The sequence below is a fragment of the Euwallacea similis genome, chromosome 11, assembly GCF_039881205.1.
Source record: "Euwallacea similis isolate ESF13 chromosome 11, ESF131.1, whole genome shotgun sequence".
In the NCBI taxonomy this organism is placed as follows: Eukaryota; Metazoa; Arthropoda; class Insecta; order Coleoptera; family Curculionidae; genus Euwallacea; species Euwallacea similis.
Genome location: NC_089619.1, coordinates 3,059,448 through 3,078,550, shown reverse-complemented (window position 1 = coordinate 3,078,550; position 19,103 = coordinate 3,059,448). Strand labels below are relative to the sequence as shown.

The following is a 19,103-nucleotide window of genomic DNA, read 5'->3' as shown; positions in this document are numbered from 1 at the left end:
TCTATCTCACGTATTCCTTGAAATCTTTGAAAATGCAAAATGTTAAAAATCAAAACAAAATTACCGGAACGGAACCGAAAATCGGACCGGGATATATAGATTGGACTTTTTAATTTACATTCATAGATATTTTTGAAAATTCTATGAAAACGGTGGAAGATACGAAAATACCGTAAGAAACCAAAAAGCGAAGGAATTGAAGAAGGAATTTAATTTGGTGTCAGAATTCATATAGAGTGTCCCAAAATAAGATGTACAGCGTAAAGTAGTAAATAATATCCTGTACATGGCTACAGACGATTTTGGCATTTTGTTAGGGAGGATTTGAAAGAAAATGGGTGAACGAAGTTTCAAAAATTCAAGACATATATGAGAAAAAAGCAAAATATGAGAAAAAATGTGAAATTTTGCCACCTTGCATATCCAAAATGGTGCGTTCTTCACCATGGGTCTATTAACATTAAAAAAAAATTATTTTACGAAGTACTGTCGCCCCCTGAAATATATCCATAATGGTATGTTACACTCTGTATAAATTTGGATCGAGTATTCGTACTGCATTAATTTTCAAGATTCTTTTAATTATTTAAATCTGCTGCAGCTGATGGCGTAGCAGTGGCGTAGCTACCACCATCTCGGACGGTGCCGCAACAACTCTTTACATCAACGTCTATTTATTCTTTAAAGGCGTGGTCAAACTCTACTATTATTCATTATTTCATACCGTCATCATCACCATCGCCATGAACAATCTTATTAATTAGTTCACTCCAAATTTAGCAATGTCGTCGATTTGACAGCTCATTGTGCGTTCCTGAAAATAACAATATTTAAGATTCGCAGACCAACATGGGAGTGTCCCCCCATATGCACGTCGGGGCCCCCCTTCTAGAAACTGAAACCAGACTTGCTTTCCGCGACACTGGTTAAGAATTACCTTACAGTGTGTTATTGTATAACCTCGACCAAAAGCCGCGATCAAAGCTCGTCACGGACTATCCTTCGCGTGCTTCAAAACTTTAAATGGTAAATGCACTTTTAGACCAACGAAAAAGTTATAGTGATCAATTTTCCTGTTGTTAGTGCAGTGTTATTATAAGTTTTTTAATTTAGTGCCACAACCAATGCTTTTCTCACGTTAAGGAGAGCAGTTGCAGAAAGGGAAATCTTCTCTCACGGTTAGTTACCTTATTTGTTTACTTGTGGCGCACGCCTGACTTAAGTGCTGCACTTCTATAGCGTATCGTCAGGTTTTTAAGGCTGAATCCTGCCAATCTTAATGAAAAATTAGACACAAATCCAAGGGTTTTCAATCTAGTACGTTTCCACTTTAGGCTAACATGTCACGGATTCGTATCTACCTGCGTCGCGCTATTTCTATTAGCATCACATAGAAAACATTATATATTTATGCAATACGATGCGCCTACAGCCCACATCATTAATCAGAAAAAACGCTAATTAATTTCACATTGCCGTGGGCTAGGTGAGTTGTTGGAATTACATACAGGGTGTCCGATAGCCGAGGGTACGACTTCTATGGAAAACTGGTCGTAGAATTTTTCTGAGAATTTGTGCGTCTAGATGATGGGATTTGCTCTATCGTCGTCGACCTAAAATGCTTTCACGAATGCGATGTTTTCGCTTATTTTTAAAAATGGTAGCAGCTCTGATTTTTTTCACATGGCGCACCCTGTATATTTTTGAATTTTTTGGATTTTGACGTGTCCGCGAGTAATATGCGCGAAGCTTCCTAGTGTGTTAGACGAAGGATTTTTACTCGTGATTCGAATTCGCTTCGTAATATGTATTGTAAAGATAAAATATCTGAATTTGTTCAGAAATCGCCAAAACAAGTAGGTAAACAATATTCAGTATGTACACAAAGGAAAAAAGTTTTATCTCATATTATATTGGCCATATTTATTCATTTTGTCCCGGCTCCACCCCTTGTAAAATCTGAAATGGCCATGGGGGTGAGTGCAATAACGTTCTTATGGGGGGCGAGACCGAGCGTCGGCCCAGGGCGGCAGACTTGCGAAGGCCGACCCTGGATAATCTACCTTACCTATGAAAACTAAGGCAAAATTGATAAGTAAAGATAAAAACAATTATTATCAACTAATTTGAACTAAAAAACCGAAACGATTTGGAAGAGAGAACCTTGCTAAGTCAACATTTTGCTCTAGAATATAGCAGATCTGGAAGCTCTACCCAAGGACTCAGGCTGTATTTATTCTAATAGAACCTTTAGGTTTTGAAGCATAAGTAACATACCTACATAACAATATTCATATAATATTAATACGTATAGCTACAGCTAAAAGTGAATGTATCGGGAGAATTCAGTACTGTGCATGAATTATGGGTAAATGAAAAAGGTTTTAAAAAATAGTAGAAGAAAAAATTTTGGGTCTTCAAACATTGAGGTACGAGGTCGTGCTGCATATTGAGCATTGTGAACAATAGCGGATAATCCAGTACTGTGTCTGGGAATTTAAGGATCACATATAAATTTTCTTTCCGCCGGAGCTCACTTACACCTATGTCCGCCATCCTGTATACATAGTCAGGCAAAATGTGAAATTTTCCCACCTTGTATATCAAAAAATAGTGCGCTTTTAGCCATAGAATTATTAGCACTTTTTTATTATTTTGTGGAGTACTTTCGCTCCCTGGAATATCTTCATGACAATGCGTTACACCCTGTATATATTGTAGAACGTTTTACTGAAAATTTGGTGTTCGCTGTCCGAGGGCTCTTCACTCGGATAGACCTACCGCCCATATAAGATTATTTATCACTTAAAGCTTGTCCGCAATAACTTTTTTATTTTAGTTCTTAATCGAAAATGGAGGGCAAAATATCACACAGTGGTCTACTGGCCCGAAGTCCGGAAGGTCATGCAGCCCGAGGAATGCAGATAAAAGGCAACGAAGATGTGTGGGTGGAGATCCAAGCTAATACCTTTCGAAACTGGGTCAATGAACATTTGCCCAAAGATTTACGAATTGCAGACTTATCTGAGGCAAGTGCATAATTATTTTAACTAACTAGTTAAAGAGAAGGGAGATTCAATTGGCCACTGTAGAGGCAAAATGTATTCACTTTATTCCTGTAGGTATACAAGGGGCGCCAAAAAAGGGGCAGTTGTAGGAGGTACATAAGTTGATTTACCATAATTTCGAGTAGAGTAGTAAAGTAGAGAAAACTACTAAATTAGCAGAGCACAATACGATTGGAGGAGATATGGAAATTGCAGATTCGCTGTCCACTGTTAAGGACAAACACTATCTCCTAAGTCGCCTTAAAGATTAATTGCTAGGGAATAATCAGAATTTTATAAAATTTGCTACTAATAATGTTTTGTCCCTTGGCCATGAAGACTTTGTCCCCCTTGAAGGATATTTTCCAGTATCTCTAGTAAACACACAATAAGACACAAAAGAAACGAGTTACTTCTCTTTTGTGGTAAGAAGGTGTGCCCAAATTTGTGGAAGTTTATATGAGCTTTCTCCGCTAAAAAAAGTTTTGTTTAACCATACAGTTGCAGTAGTCAGAGAATGTACAGGGTGTTTGATTATAAATTGACATATTTGATACTTTTCCCCTACTTCGCGATAGTCTCTTATCCAGCAATATTTTCCGGCCACTTAGGACTAGGCCTACAACTTTTGCATTTAAAGTTTTTTTCCAACTCTAATAACAAACTCACCAGAAGCAGTCAAAATGTAAGAAACCACCCTCCACAGTATGTCACGCAACACCCAGTCTCGTTTAGAATTGCCTTGTTTTACATTTAAATTATTCTTTACTTAATTAAAAATAAATGAAGGCGACAGTTGAACTGAATACCGAAACGAACGAAAGTGTAAAAGGCAAGAAGTCACACTCAAGTGAATCGAAATCGGAAGAATTCCCATAGAGTTTTTTTTTGTTTAATACGGTTTTGAAAGGGACATAACGAAGTCATAAACTATGTCGAAGAATTGAGGAGTTCCTGCGGTAAATTTCCTTTTTCAACATGTTTTACTTGCAGGACCTGCGGACAGGTGTTCGATTATGTGCCCTCGTAGAAGACCTCCAAAAGAAGCCAATAAGGCCCGCGTGGAACAAAAAGCCTGCAAATCAGCATCACTACCTCGAAAACGTTACTGCAGCTTTAAATGCCATAGAACAAGACGGGGTTAAACTTGTCAATATAGGTAGGTTTAGTGTGCTAAAAGTTTGTTCCCTAATCGACATCCCTTGGATTGAATTTTCTTCTATAAACAGTTTTACATGTTTAAAAGCAAATATTTACAAATTGACTTTGCCTGTGTCGAAATTGCTCTTCAAACACTCCGACAAGTTCAAAATTACCTCATCCCCAACCTTGGAATACTTAATCGACCAAAACTTATAAATAATTGTGAAATTTGGTGTAGAATGTGTTGATAACAATGTCATAACAATCATGTAGCCAAATCAATGGAGGTTTTCCGTTTCTAATAAGGCGTTTATGAATTTTAATAGGAGCGTAGGTTCGCGGTTACTACAAAACTTACAGGTAGTTTTCATTATGTCGTAATTTGGCTAATTTAGTTTTTACCTGACTGAATTGTGCTGTGTTCTCGGTTTCACGAACAGCTACTAACAGGGCCGGCCTTAGTAGCCGTTTTGCCCGGCGACATTTTCGCTGACAGGGCCTGACTCAGCAAGAAATTCGTGACCACTACTCCCTACTCCCGAGAAAAACCGCCGACCAGGAAATCCGCCGCCCCGAGCCATTGTCCAACCTCGACTCTATCGCCCTTCTCCCTAAGGCCGGTACTGGTTATTGATAATAACCGAACTGACGGGGCAAGGAGGGAAACTCAAATTAATTACCTATTAGAAAGATGTTCGGCGTAAATGAATCGATTATTTATCATCGTGTGTTGGACTCAAAGGATGAATACGACAGAACAACAGCAAGCAAAGTTGATACAAATTTGATGCTAGGGCCTGTGTAAATGGGCATATGAGACCCATGTCGTCGTATAATGTAATTTTTTCCATATTTTGTCTGTGCTTCGGTTTAAGTTTAAGCAGGGTCAGCCTTAGCAAGTCTGGCTCCCTGGGCGAATCACCGCCTTCCTACCTCCAAGAAAAACCACCGACCAGGTAAGTCCGCCGCCTTTCCTGGTCTTTTTTTTATAACGAATTAGAGAATTTGCTTCCCGACGTTTAGGTTTCGCACAAAGACGATCTTGTGTGCCTACATAGGGATGATACCCCCCGGGATACCAACCGATTAAACTCCTTTCGTCTTTTCACCCTGGATCATCTCCAGGATCACCGCAAAAAGAGGGGGAGATTAAAATTTTCCAGTTTTACTTCTCATTGTGGCGGCGCATTTCTCTTCCTTTCCTTCTCCCGTTTTTCCTTCATTATTTCCTCCAGCAACTCCATTACAGCATTGAAGTCCTTTTCCCCCTTTAAGAGTAGCGATGATACATTGTTGATGTTCACCGCTGTTCTGCATTTTACGGCTGCTCTGCTCCTGACCTCTTTAAATTTCGAGCATAATCAAGTAGTATGCTCCGGATCATCCTCCGACATACTGTACTAGTATTCGCTAGAATTTGCCTTCCTTATCCTATGCAGATAAAAACTGAACACTCCATACCCTGTAATCGCCCTTCCTGGTCTGCCGGCTTGGGCCGTCGTCCAGCTTACCCCCCTCCTCCCTCAAGGGGGTACTAAGTTTAAGTATGGGAACAGATACCCTTCTTAAGGCACATAGCTGGGTTACTCGTCTCGACAGAGGCTCGTTGTTACCTATATCGTTTAGCACGTGAATTATTGTTTTTTTGCCAATAAACTTTAATTAGAAGGATCGTTGGTTATTTTCGCATGAAATAGTGTCTTTGAGACTGCGAACTCAGGGTGGTCCGAACGTGATCATCCAATCCACAATTGTCTTGGCGGCCAGTTTTGGAAACTCCTAAATTCCGATAGCGTTTGGTATATACATCACTTTTGATCCTTCGAGTCGGAATCACCTCACTTTGGTCCTTTGAGAGGGACATATACATCTTGACCCTACGGGAAGGATTAAACACGCTTCTGGTAACGTCAAACGAGAAGCACACATCACCACATTTTGGTCCTTCAGTCTTGACCACTCCATATCACCATTGGGGTATTTCCCTCCGGAATCCGGTCATCAACATCCGACATCCGATCCGAAACGCAATTATTCGATATTTCCCTTGCATTAAAAGATAATGCATGAATCTTCATGAAATTACGCTTTGTGTAGACGCTGCTAGGTTGAGTCCATAAAGTGTCCTTCATACCTCCAGGTTGGTCTTTTCTGTTGAGAATTCTAATGTTCGTTTACAACTAAAATTAGAATTGATGTCATGGTTTAATAAATGAAGTAGTCACTGTGTGTCAGCTGGGACTTTCACGCTTATTCTGGTGCGTTTTAGGTAAAATTAACCTACTAACTGTCTTCTCTAGGCAGACATTCACCGCCATAATTTTAACGTTTCTTATAGTTTAACAGTTTATATGGCAACTAAATCGAAGAGTTCAATGGCATCACACATAAAAATTATCTGCTTGTAGGCGCGGTTGAAATGCAAATAAATTTCTCTTTTTATGTGGCTTGTGTTTAACACATGATAAAAGTATAGGAAAGGTGCAGTACCGGCTTAAGGGGTGAAGGGGCGAGGTTGGGCGACGATCCAGGGCCGCAGACCAGGAAGGGTGGCGGACTTTCGGTTTTTCTTGGGGATAGAATGATTAAAAACGTGGGTCAGGGCGTCCGACTTGCTAAGGCCGGCCCTGAAAAGGTAATGTGCTATTTGCATTAAAGGATAAAGAGACATATACATATACATATACATGAAATGAATTTTTTAAGATTTTGTAAGTAGAATTTCGGGCTTCAGTCGTCATCAAAGGGTGGTACAAGTTATGAGAAAAAGTTGCTTTATTTTCAAAAATGAAGAGATCGACGTTAAAAATATGAAGACACAGGTCGTAATATAGAGTTTCAAAGGGGGTTAAAAAAGGTTTTTGCTTATTTTGGAAATCAAATTCAAAATTGGAAAAAGTGTCACAGATATAAATTCTAACATACTTTAATGTGCTGCACGAAGTGTGAGGCCTTCAAGTTTTTTTACAAAAATTTAAAGGCGGAGCACAAGAATTTAATCACTTCTTCATTCGAGCTCAACATTTCTTGCTTTTTTTTAGGAAATTTGGATATTGTAAATGGAAACCTCAAGCTCATACTGGGACTCATTTGGTCCCTTATAGTCCGCTACCAAATTGGAAGATCAAAATTTCCACCTAGAAAACTGATGTTGGCCTGGTTGCAAGCGGTCCTTCCAGAGTGCAAAGTCTCCAACCTTACTACTGATTGGAATTCTGGAGTTCTGTTATCAGCTTTAGTAGATTACTGCAAGCCTGGTCTTTTCCCCAATTGGAGACGATTAGGTAAAATCGAATTCTGATGGTTAAAAACCTTCAGGTAAATTGTTGAAATTCTTTAACTAGATAAATCAAATGGCATCGAGAACTGCAGACGAGCGATGGATGTTGCTCAAAAAGACCTTGGAATACCAGCCGTTTTGGAGCCTGAATACTTGGCATCTCCTTGGCTTGATGAGCTATCTGGAATGACGTACCTCTCCTACTTTATGAAGCCTGGATCTCCGGGGTTCTATGCCACATTGAGGTGGATTAATTCAAGGCTCGAAAGGCCAGTACAAAATTTTACGGTAAATACCTTCTTTTTAAAAAAAAACAGAGGATCAATGGGGAAATGTCCAGTCATGTCCACATTTTATACAGACCCAATTAACCAACGATTTTTATCCACAGAGCGATTGGAATGATGGGCGAGTATTAAGTGAGATAATAAGGTCATTGGGTGGTTCAGCTGCAGCTCCAGAAAAGTTGAGGACTGATTCAGTTTACTGGGAACAAAACCTAAATCAGGCAGTTGAAGCAGGGAAAAGATTAGGTTGATATTTGCACCTACACGAGTATAGAGATAAAAGTTTGGTTTTCTTACAGGTGTTCAACCGGTTTTATCACCGAAAGATATGGCAGACAAAAATGTTGAACACTTGGGAGTTATGGCATACGCAGCGCACTTCCAGTGGGTACCCGAGAGGCCCCCACTTCATGATATGATCAATGTTGGCCTGAATTCGACATCAGGACGAGTTGGAGAACCTGTAAGTAACATTTGTATTGAGGTAATAGATGTATTAGGTGTCTTTGCTTTGAAGATGATCTGTGATTTCCCAATTAACGGTTAAAGATGGTCACCCTTTAACCATTAGACGGGAAAGTACATTTTTAGTAAAAATTCTTATGTATGGATAATTATGTATGGATTTTGTAGCTCTAAGCTAAGTTTCATAGTTTTTTCTATTTTACTCGATTCCCGTTTACATTAATTCTTCCTGAGATGTTCAGGGTAATTTTAGCCATGCCTTAAATCCCCGCGGGCCGATCCTGAACTAATTCATTCCTTCTTTCCCTCATTTTTACCCAGCAGTACTATGATACTCAATTCCAAAGAATATAATAAAGATAGTCGCATCTTAGTACATGCCTTAATCCAGTATTATCTTCCTTTGCCTGCCAAGTTCTCTCCACTCTTTGTATAATCAGATCAACGGGTCTTCGCATTCGATTAGACAACGTGTTCTTTGGGTTGAAGCCGTCTGTTATACGGGTATGAAGAAGGTTCCTTTCTTTTATTTTAATTAGTACTCAACCACTTTACTCAAGTGGCCGTACGTTAGGGTAGTTTCTAAATAATGTAAGAATCTCACTAAAGTCATTTTTATGTTATTTAAAGTTTTAATGGAAAAAACACTCGGTATTTAAAAAAGCTAACTTCGAAATTCCCACTAGGTTAAATAACGAAAATACTTATAATTAATATTATGGAAATTTACATTTCTCCTCAGGTAATTTAAGTATGCCTACCCTGTATATCACAGTTTTAAAATGTGCAAAATTAGCCGGAAAAATAACAATAATTACTTGCACTTATTAATCTCGCCTTAAGATATGATTATAATAACTTGTATTTGTTGACGAAATAAATAATTAATTTTTAGTTAAAGAGAAGGCCTTATTTCCACAAGACAAACTGGAGTATGTTGGACCCCGGAAAAAAGACATTCAGGACAAATATCTTAAAAAGCTCCACTTCTAATATGTCCCCTAGTAATGCAGCAAAATGATCATTTAGTAGAATGCTGTGTAACGAGTATTATTCATAAGATTTTCCAAAAATGTGCCTGACTGCAGACTTCACTATTTCAGTTTTTTTCTCTATACTATCATGAGATTCTTTTGTGTCTACCAATAAAGTTGCCAGTCAGCGTCGAAACGTCTAAATAGATATATTGCAAGAGATTTGCGGATTTCGTTTCTTGTTACGCAAAGAACTATGACCCATCAACCAATCCTCATAAATTTAATTTTACTCCTAAATTTGAAAGTGGCAAGAAACGCTGCAAAAATTCTGTCCAACTTTGTCCAAAAAAGTGCTCCGCCGATATCAGGGCCGGCCTTAGCAACTCTGGCGCCCTGGACGAAATTTCTAACCCCTACCCCCAGGAAAACTGCCGAAAATCCCCCCGCTGCCACTCTGTACCGTCATCCAACCTCGCCCTCAATAAGGCCGGTACTGTTGCGGATGCGAGATAGAATATTAACGGCCACCCTGTATAGATTGCTTAATTTGGGATGCTTAAATGATTTCAATTCCGCATTAATATTTCTTTTAGACTTTAAAACGATAATTAGCATGATGAACTTAGTGAAATTACAGTAAACCTTAAACGGTGCCATTGTTTGAAGTAGCAGGTCAAATTGCTAAAACTAATTACTTCGTAAACCATTAGCGCACCTGTATTGAAAATCCGCAGTTTAACAAGTACCTTTAAATGTATATATATTAATAAACTGTTAGTTGAAAAGATCGCTTTTCACTGACTTGCATGCTGAATGATAATATGCAGTAAAGCGAGGGTCTTAGCCTTAAGAGCTCTGTTAAGGCGAATTTAACAAGTCTTCCTTGCTAGAGGTGGCCTAAAATTGTTTACCAAATCCTCTCCTACAATATCAATTTTTGACTTGAGCAGATTTCCAATTCTACGGTCATGGTGGTATTTTTTTAACCAGCCCAAGTATGATAGTGCGCCAAGGTATCGTAGATAAAACCATGAAAATTATTTCTGCGCTATTGTCTCAGCTAATTAGTATTCACTTTTCGTACTTCCTTTCGGATCGAGGATCAATCATTCAACGTATTATTTTGTGTGATGATTTAAAAATGAGACTTTCAGTACCCGCCTAAGTACCTGCAATTCAGTTTGTGGAACAGTAAAATAAGGTAATTCCTTATATTAGCATTCAATAGAGCAAATCGAAGGATGAGTCATGAAAGTGCTCCCCAATTCAGCATTATATCAACAATTTACTTTCCCTTCAGACGTACTATCAAGTAACTCTACAAGACTCCCAGCTCTCCTACTCCAAAGTATCCGTGGAAATCCGAGGTCCAGATAACAAGGTGTATTTGGACAAGCGCCTGGACAATGGAAAGGGCACTTTTATTCCCACTAAAATTGGTATGCACGAACTGGTGGTGAAGTACGAAGGAGAAGAAGTACTAGGAGGGCATTATTTCCGAGTATTACCCCCATTGGTTGAAGTTGCTCCACCTGGAATGGCGCCTTGTGCTTTAGGGTCTTTAGTGCAGGTTCTAGTTAATGCCACAGGTAAAATAGTAGTCACTGTGAGTGTAAAACAAACGGCAAATCTGACTCTTTAATGTTTACCAGGGGCACCAAAACAAGAGGACATCCTCGTAACAGCCTACAGCCCTACAGGACGTCCCCTAAATTGTCCATTGACCACCGTGGATGGCAGCAATAGTGCCACGTTTAAACCCGACGAGCCTGGAGAGTGGAGGATTGAGATTACCTATCAGGGCAAACAAATTCAGGTACGATTTCCTCCCGCAAAGGGCTTTTATGGAGACTCAAGGAAGTAAAATCATAGGGAGGTCCGTTCACTTGTTGCGTCTTTGATCCTAACGGAGTAAACGTGGTAGGCCTAGAAGGAGCTCTTCCATTGATCCCCCATAGCATCGATTTGGACTGCAGAAATGTAGGTGTGCCTGGAGAAGTGTTCGCTGATATTGTCCACGATAAGAGATCAATTCATTGCCATGTCGAAAGGGTGGATAGCCAAGGGTTCCATTATCGGGTTCATTTTACTCCAAAGGACGCTGGGAAGCACAGGGTTAGTCTTGTGTATACCAAAATTATTTATTCTAGAGATCACTTTTAGGTCTATGTGTACTTTAATGGATACGACGTAAAAGGTTCTCCATTTATGATGAGGGTGGGTACTCAACGTCGTTCCAAACACTCGAGCTCGAGCCCCAACAACACGTACAGGCATAGCCCTACGAGCCCTACAAACCGATACGCCATTCCTAGTCCTACGACTAAAAACACGATTTACAATAGCTATAGAGAAAGTGCCAGTCCTCTTTTAGGTAAGTATTCTTCAGGGATCTTAAGTATACATTTTTCATTTATTTTGCTTGGATATAGAAGAGACACATAAGTATGCGCAAGACTATCATAGCCGATCCGTAGCTGAGAAGAGTAGAATAAGTTCGAATTCTCCCAGTTACGAAGTAAACGGAAATTCTGGGTACATTCATAGAACTTCTAGCCCGATTTTCGTACAAAGAAACGAAAGTCCGAGTTATCGTCCGACTAGTCCGATGTATGGACGCGATAGTCCGGATTACATTAGCAGTAAACGGTAAGTTTTTTTTTTACTCTTGTAGGTCTAACCGAGGAAGTTTTTCTCAAATTATTGTATCTATTATTAATTAATAGCCACCATCTAGACTATTTGTAATGAGATTTTATTGGACGAGGTAATTGTTTCCAAATATACAGGGTCGTTCATTAAATTCATGAAAAAGATTTTTTACACACAAAAAAAAAGTTCAAATCACCTAATAAAAATCGGCATTAAAGCGAAGTTTGAAATATATTTTGTTGATTTTTTTCTATTGCGTCTTTTTATGTACCAAAATGTTTGTGATGATTTTTATGAATGACCCAGTATATTTCAAAATATCGGACAATGCCATTATCTTGTCAAGTTAGGTTTCGTTAATTTTGTTCCGTTCACATATTTAACTGTTGAAAGTTATTCAAGTTAATTATGTAGATAATTCAGGTTAGTTCATATTCAATGTATATTATACCACAAATATTTAGAATTTAATTCAGAATATGAAATTGAGTTAAAAAGTAGGCTATTCCATAAAAAATAGACTCAACCTACATACCTTTATTTTGAACCACTCTGTATAATTGGAAGCATCAACGAAAATTAGCTTGTCTACAACCACAAGGGAAATGCCGCTTCGCTGACTAACCCTGTATATATCTTTTAACTTCTCATTTTAAGGCACAAAGAGTTCTTCCGGTTGATCAGCTAATACGTCTCCCTCTTTCTTTATTAGGTAATCTGTTTTTCTCCATTTTTTACCTCCTTTGGTATCTTCTCAATCCACATTAAACATCTTTGTTTATTAACCCAGATTGAACGAAAAACGTTTCGACACATCTAGTCCAAGTTTTGCGAAGAAAGCAAGCGAGTCTAGTTATACGAGCAAAATGTCTTCGATGAGAATATCAGACTCTCGAAGCCCAAACTTTGGTGAGAGATCAAGCCCTGACATGGGGTTCACGTCGACGTCCAGATTTGATAAACGATACAACGATAATAGGACTTACAGCAACTTTAGTGAGGGTAAACTTCGATATCGAAAATTCGTTTCAGAAAAATCAATATATTCAATTCTTCAACGATAAATGCTTTTCCCAGGTGTGGACACCAGTCCAATCGTAAAAGTATCAGCAATGGCTGATCACAGCACTAGACGCGACTCTTGGGATGCCATAAACAAGACCAAAAATATATTCTCCGAACGAAGTTTGGAATCTCTAGCCAACTTAACCGAGTCCCAGTTAGATTCCGATATTCGAAGGCAAAAAACTGAGGAACACAATAGGTCTCATAGCACTCACACTCTACGTCAGCAAACCTCTAAACTTTTGCTGATATTTCAGATTTTTGCTAGACGAGCAGAAGTACAGCGCCCACTCGGACTACCGACAAAGTTTCACCGAAAGAGCTTATGGACAAACATCACCGATTAAATTGATCACTAAAACTTCCGGAGGCGCTTCGGCCATCAAAGTCCAGCCTGTGCCTGATGGAGTTCTAGGACAACCTGTGGAGTTTGAGAGTATGATCTTTAGACTATTTTAGATCCCAGATATCAATGTCCTGATAATTAACAATTATTATAAGTAATAAACAATTATTTCAGGGAAATAGAGAAACTGATCAATGCTCTGTATGTGAATTATTGTGAGTCTGATGTGTGGACCTTCATAGTCCTTAGATTAAAGACGTAGCTACGAAGAAGACGGCTGCATGGAAACTAAGGAATTAGTCCATATTTCATGGATTTATTCGATCTATTTATCCGAAGAATCTATCAGTGCCAAAATTTTCTTTAACTTTGTAATTCCATGCCATTGGTCTGTTGCTCCATTTCCATATATACTATGCTCCTGATAAAGTTAACTAGCACTCCAATGATTTCCCTTTTAATACTATGACAAACGAATGATGATAGATAACTTTATACGTAGTTGATGGTAGCGGTGCAGGCTCAGGCGATTTGGAGATCTTGGTCGAGGGAGGTCGAGTAACGTCCAGTGTCCGAAGTCTTGGAGGACAAAGGTTTAGGGCAGCGTTTACGCCGCATCAAGCCTTGCCTCATAGGGTTGACATCAAGTTTAATGGGGAGACAGTTCCAGGTAAGTACAGAGATTTGATTGGTGATGGTTGGAGGAAGACGCGAACACATGGACATATGGTTTTGAGGGTCTTTATTGGATGTTGACTATATTTTATCCTGACATCGCGCGTTTTTTAGGGGCATTTTGAGAGATATTTTTTCGTGAAGTTTCTTTTAGAAATATGAAAAAACTGTAGGTAGTGAGTATAAACAAGTTTAGAGTGTCCTGTTATTCGATTTGTCTTAAAACGTCTTTTTTCCTATCATTTAAGGAAGCTTTGGATGTCCATTTCCAAGATTAATGAACAAATTCAGTTACATACGACGTAAACGTGTATTATCATAATTTTCTACCTTAAAGCGATTTGCTCTTTTATGGTTTTAATTTCTCCGTACGAGGTGCAATGGTTGTGATAAACACCTGGGGTTATGCTGGTTCATAAAAGCTTTTCTGATAAAAGGTAAGTATTTTTAGTGTGGTTTTATGGTTATAAATATTCGCAATATGCCCATGAATTTGAGTGCATTTTGTAATTCCAGTGGAACTTTTCCATTAGAGCAGGCGATATCATTAAACTTAGGAGGCTGTACTGAAAGTTTAAATTCTATAATGTAATGATACTATTCTGGCAGCATTTAAAAGAATTGAATGAATTAGCCGTATTACATTATATGAAAGTTGAATATAGTGGACCTATCAAAATCTACTATAAATCACCTTCATGAATTAAATATGTATACGAGAGGTTTAAATTCTGGCTGCTGTGGTATCTATTACTACGAACTTGTTGGTAGAAACTCTTTCTCTATAAAGGGTGACCGTTTTTCCGGTTTAATCATTAGAGTTACGAGGTCGTCTACATTAGGACAAAGATTACACATAATTTTGTCAACGATATGCCGCTTTCAATTTTAGTTTTTCCAACTTTCGGTCAGCACTTTTGAACCCTCTACGACATGGTGCTGTTGTATGTACGGTTAAAATGCGACATTTCGTTTTTCGTTAACCATCATCAGCACATTTTTTCATTTTGGACCTCTTTTTTATTCTAAATTCAGGGACAAATGATAGTAAAGGATTTTACTAATAATGAAGTTGGATTTTTGTCTGACTAATGATTTCCGGTAACAAATTAGTACAGCCCGGATCTGTAGATTTGTAAATCTGTTAATACCAGATTTAAAAAAAATCGACTTTCTTCGGATATCTTCGAAACCGGGCAAAATTCACCAAATTCCAAAAGGGCATTAGGCACCAATAAGTCACGCAATTTAACCGACTTCGTCTCTTCAAATGCCCGACATCTCCATGGTCAAGCTCGAAAAAGGGTCATTCTGTAAAACGATTGAGAAATAGGTCGGTCTTCAATCCAATCGCTCTTATTAGAGATGCCCTGCTGACAACTTATTTAACACTTTGAGGTCTCAGTAAATTGCTCGGGATGTTATTGTTCCCCAAAAGTTTATTCCTCCTAATCGTGCTTAAAGCGTACCCGCACATGCAATATATAAAAGCAAAAACAAAATGTGGTCTCACTTTCGTTTTCCAAACACTGAAATATTAATCAAAAGTAATTAAGCATCACGAAAAGCGAAGCAATAACATGAAATACAAAATGCACTCGATGTCTTCACCTTGAAAAGAATAACAATTTTAATTGCGCTATAATTTGCACAAAAAAATTAACTGATTTTTGTTAATCAGTCAGTAGCGTTCGACGGCATTTAACGACTTTAATTAAGTCCATTGTTCGAGGAGTGGCTTGTTGTGGTACCCACGTATAGAATGAGTCGGTCGTATTCCTACGTTCTGCAAGAAAAAGCAAGGAACCATTGAAGCACTATTAACTGCTGTTTTGTTTTCAAATTCTTAAGCGTTTCAACTGAACGTTTTTACCTAACAGTTGTTATACGTTTAAAACTATTATTAAAACATAATTTAATAATTGATAAATAAGAATAAATGGGTTCGATCATGGTTCCACCTAATATTCTCTCGCCGTTTACCTGTGGCTCACTGTTGATCGTAGGAATGCCCAACTCCCCTCACCTCTCCAACCGCGTTCGCACCCATCTAGGTACTTGCAATGGTACAGCGGTACCGCTTGTTGGTCGGCCGATCTACCAGATACACCTCTTGACATACCGTATGTTCGGATATTATCGGTGCTCAGCTTGAACAAACGCGACATTTTGCTGTTTTTAGTCTAGAAAATAGTGATTTTTGTCCGAAAGTTCGACGGGAACCAGAGTATTGGTTAGTGGTTTTTTAGAGTGCCAGGTAAAGTTCATTTTAGTACACCCGAAGTAGTTCGTGTGAAAAATATTCAGGAGGTTGTATTTCGTGCCATCAGAAGTTTTAGTGTACCTACGTGATTTTCTCTTTCAAGCTGGAATTGATGAACATAGCAGTACTGTGTGAAGAAAAGTGGGTAAATACTGCTGCCCTGATTGAGGAAAAATTGAACACATGGAGTGATATAACACGTTTTGCTAAAGGCTAAAGGCCTCGTTTAACTTTCACTGCAAGAATTAAGGGAGATATGAAACAGACATATCTCAGTTCAGCTAGACTTAAAAATATTAATTAATGCTTTCTTTTTGTCTGTTGTTTATTAAGTTACTCATGTTTGAAACTGGATATGTGTTCTATGCATATTAGTCAGCGTAAATAATTGGAATTCCTCAGTCGGCTGCTTTAGTTAACAAACATATAATTCGATCAATTAAAGGAAATACAAACTTAGATAAGACAGAATTGATTCTTCATTAATATAAAAATTGAAAGTGTTCGAAACTAATACCCAGATGTGGCGAAATTATTCTGCCAAATTTGAATAGGATTCTCAGTTGGGTTCCTCCGCATTGCAAGCTACATCCTGTTTAGAACCATTTTAGGCTGTCTTCATTATTTGGCCTGTTGCGCTTCAGTAAAGGCCAGAAACTACCTGAAATGTGAGTTTTTGACTCGTGCCTATATGAAGAATTTCAGAAGAAAAATTTAGATCTCGTTAGGATTCAATATTTAAACTAATTGAATTGGAAGGTGCGTCTAATTTGACCAATTTCAAGTAACTCAACTAGTTACATAGTTCAAATCTACTATACTACAAGAAAGGCAATTCCAATTAATAGATGTTCCAATTAAAAAGAGATAACTTGTAGTTAGTTTTAATGAATAATTAACTCCCGTGTCTTTTGATAAATGGCCCATTTAGTCTTAATAAGATACATGCTCTCGGGATAGTTGAAATGCTTTTACTCAAATTTAATAACTTTTCCAACAGTTTCTATTGGTAGAATTTAACATTAATAACAATTTTTCTTGGAATAACACCGGACTAAGAACTAGGAGTTGCGCAAGCGCTGCAATTGCACACTATTCGCCCTTCACTAAGGGTTCTGACGAACACCCTTGTTAACGCTTCGATAACTAATCGCCGTCTTCAGAGCCCCCTAAAAAATGATTATAAAAACGAGGAATAATGCCTATGGAATATCAGTATTAAAATATGTGAATCATTTTGAAAATTTCGCGTCTCAGTCGGTGAGGAATGACAATTTTGGACTTGAGCCACGTGTAATGTACCCCTATGTTACGCCCATGAATATCACAATGTTTTTAAATAAGATACCCCGCATGGCCAAACTTTAGTTCCAGTTCTCCCCCAATAACGCTCGCCCTGTATAATAAAATTTTCTTTGTGCGAACAAAAGTTTGGGTACATCTACCTTTCGTTGAACCGGTGTAACTGTGGCACCTCAATGAAAGATCAGTCGTACTATTCATTTGAGCATTGCACTTTAAGGATACGGATATTAAATTGGCCGATAATTGCCTCTTAACCGCAGTATGCCTATATGTGTTAGTCCACGGTGTTAGTACTTCAGAACTTCGCAAGTCGCTAAAAGTCGCACTTCGGCAAGCGAGTTTCTTCATTTTTGTGAACTGAATTGAGGTGATTTTTCTAGCTTTGCTGCTCCAAGATCCATTACATATGTCATTACTTCTAAAGGTCAGTTTGAGGTCTTGATTGTGACCGAGGTTGCCCTCCCGTTCAGGTATAAGTTAGCAGGTGCTATGCGCCCAAAAGGCCATACATCGGTTTTTATTAAGTAAAATAAACGTACTTTTATTGTGAGAATGTTATACAGGGTGCAGCATATCAGAGGGGGGAGATATTTCAAGGGGCGACAGTACTCTGCAAAATAATTAAAAAATGCTAATAGTCCCATGATCAAAAACGCACCGTTTTCGATATACAGGGTGGTAAAGTGAAAGCGAGAAAAATGTTTAAAAAAATGTGTCTTTGACCATATTGTGATCAAGAATTATTGTACATTTTGTGGAAATTTATAGACGATAATAATACTTCTTTAGGAAACAGAGAAACTTAACAATTATAACGAGAATTTCGACGTGATTAAATTAAATCTCAGATTTAAGATTTGTTATAGGTACCCTTGATTTCAGGAAATTGCGCTTAAGCGTTAAAATTAGATTCGATACGAACTTAACTGGTTATTTAATTACATTGCGAAATTCGCTTAATATTCATTCATAATTATAGCTGAGTTCGTGTCAGATTATGATTTCAAAAGTTTGTTATATTTGTATTTCGGTTACTGAACTGCTGAAACTTTCAAATGCATAAATTTGTAGTTTGTCCCTACTTGAAGCTCAGTATCTCCGAAAACAGTTAAGATACGTGACTGTGATTCGAAGTTTGTCGGAGCTTTTTGGCCGATCTAGGGGTGGTATCTTTTAGTTCATAAAATCAGTGGTTCTCAAACGTAAGGTGGGGAAACATTTTGGTGACAAATTTCTCTGCAACGCCGCGCCATTCAAACTTTTTTTTTCTATTTTTCTGGGTTTCAGACGAAGCAGTAGCACAATTGCAAAAACAACTTTCGGGGTTTTTGAATACAAGCCGCAGTTTTATAGAAATTTCAAATTAATTAAAAATCTGCACAATCGGAATTCCTCACTCTGTTTTTGTTCAGCGACCAATCGAAACATGTTTTTCCATGTATTTTCAATGTTAATTGTCCATGTAACATGGCAGTGTAACATGTAACTAACCTGAACTAATCCGAACTATGTTATGTCCTTAATACCAATGAATAAGACTTATTAAATATATTACGAAAACTGATTTGCTACAAATAAATTCACCAAAACCCGTTGAC

At 38.1% G+C, this 19,103-nt stretch overlaps 1 protein-coding gene across 6 annotated transcripts in view; it reads left to right on the top strand.

The window, feature by feature from the left end:
- The first annotated feature begins 936 nt into the window (after nucleotides 1–936).
- The window catches only part of jbug (filamin-type immunoglobulin domains fbug), a 34,115-nt gene continuing 15,948 nt past the window's right edge, over nucleotides 937–19,103 (top strand). For 3 of the 6 annotated variants that reach the window (XM_066395054.1, XM_066395052.1, XM_066395057.1), the window contains exons 1-14: nucleotides 4,072–4,206; nucleotides 7,232–7,474; nucleotides 7,535–7,758; nucleotides 7,862–8,003; nucleotides 8,057–8,220; nucleotides 10,500–10,788; nucleotides 10,852–11,015; nucleotides 11,072–11,314; nucleotides 11,363–11,573; nucleotides 11,632–11,848; nucleotides 12,642–12,853; nucleotides 12,929–13,115; nucleotides 13,174–13,352; nucleotides 13,765–13,932. In XM_066395054.1, the coding sequence (XP_066251151.1) occupies nucleotides 7,339–7,474; nucleotides 7,535–7,758; nucleotides 7,862–8,003; nucleotides 8,057–8,220; nucleotides 10,500–10,788; nucleotides 10,852–11,015; nucleotides 11,072–11,314; nucleotides 11,363–11,573; nucleotides 11,632–11,848; nucleotides 12,642–12,853; nucleotides 12,929–13,115; nucleotides 13,174–13,352; nucleotides 13,765–13,932 (2,536 nt within the window). In that variant the 5' untranslated portion in view covers nucleotides 4,072–4,206; nucleotides 7,232–7,338. Of the gene's footprint in view, nucleotides 1,179–2,839; nucleotides 3,030–4,040; nucleotides 4,207–7,231; nucleotides 7,475–7,534; nucleotides 7,759–7,861; nucleotides 8,004–8,056; nucleotides 8,221–10,289; nucleotides 10,401–10,499; nucleotides 10,789–10,851; nucleotides 11,016–11,071; nucleotides 11,315–11,362; nucleotides 11,574–11,631; nucleotides 11,849–12,641; nucleotides 12,854–12,928; nucleotides 13,116–13,173; nucleotides 13,353–13,764; nucleotides 13,933–15,976; nucleotides 16,195–19,103 lie in introns of those variants that run through there. The other 3 variants (XM_066395058.1, XM_066395053.1, XM_066395055.1) reach the window with 3 other exon arrangements.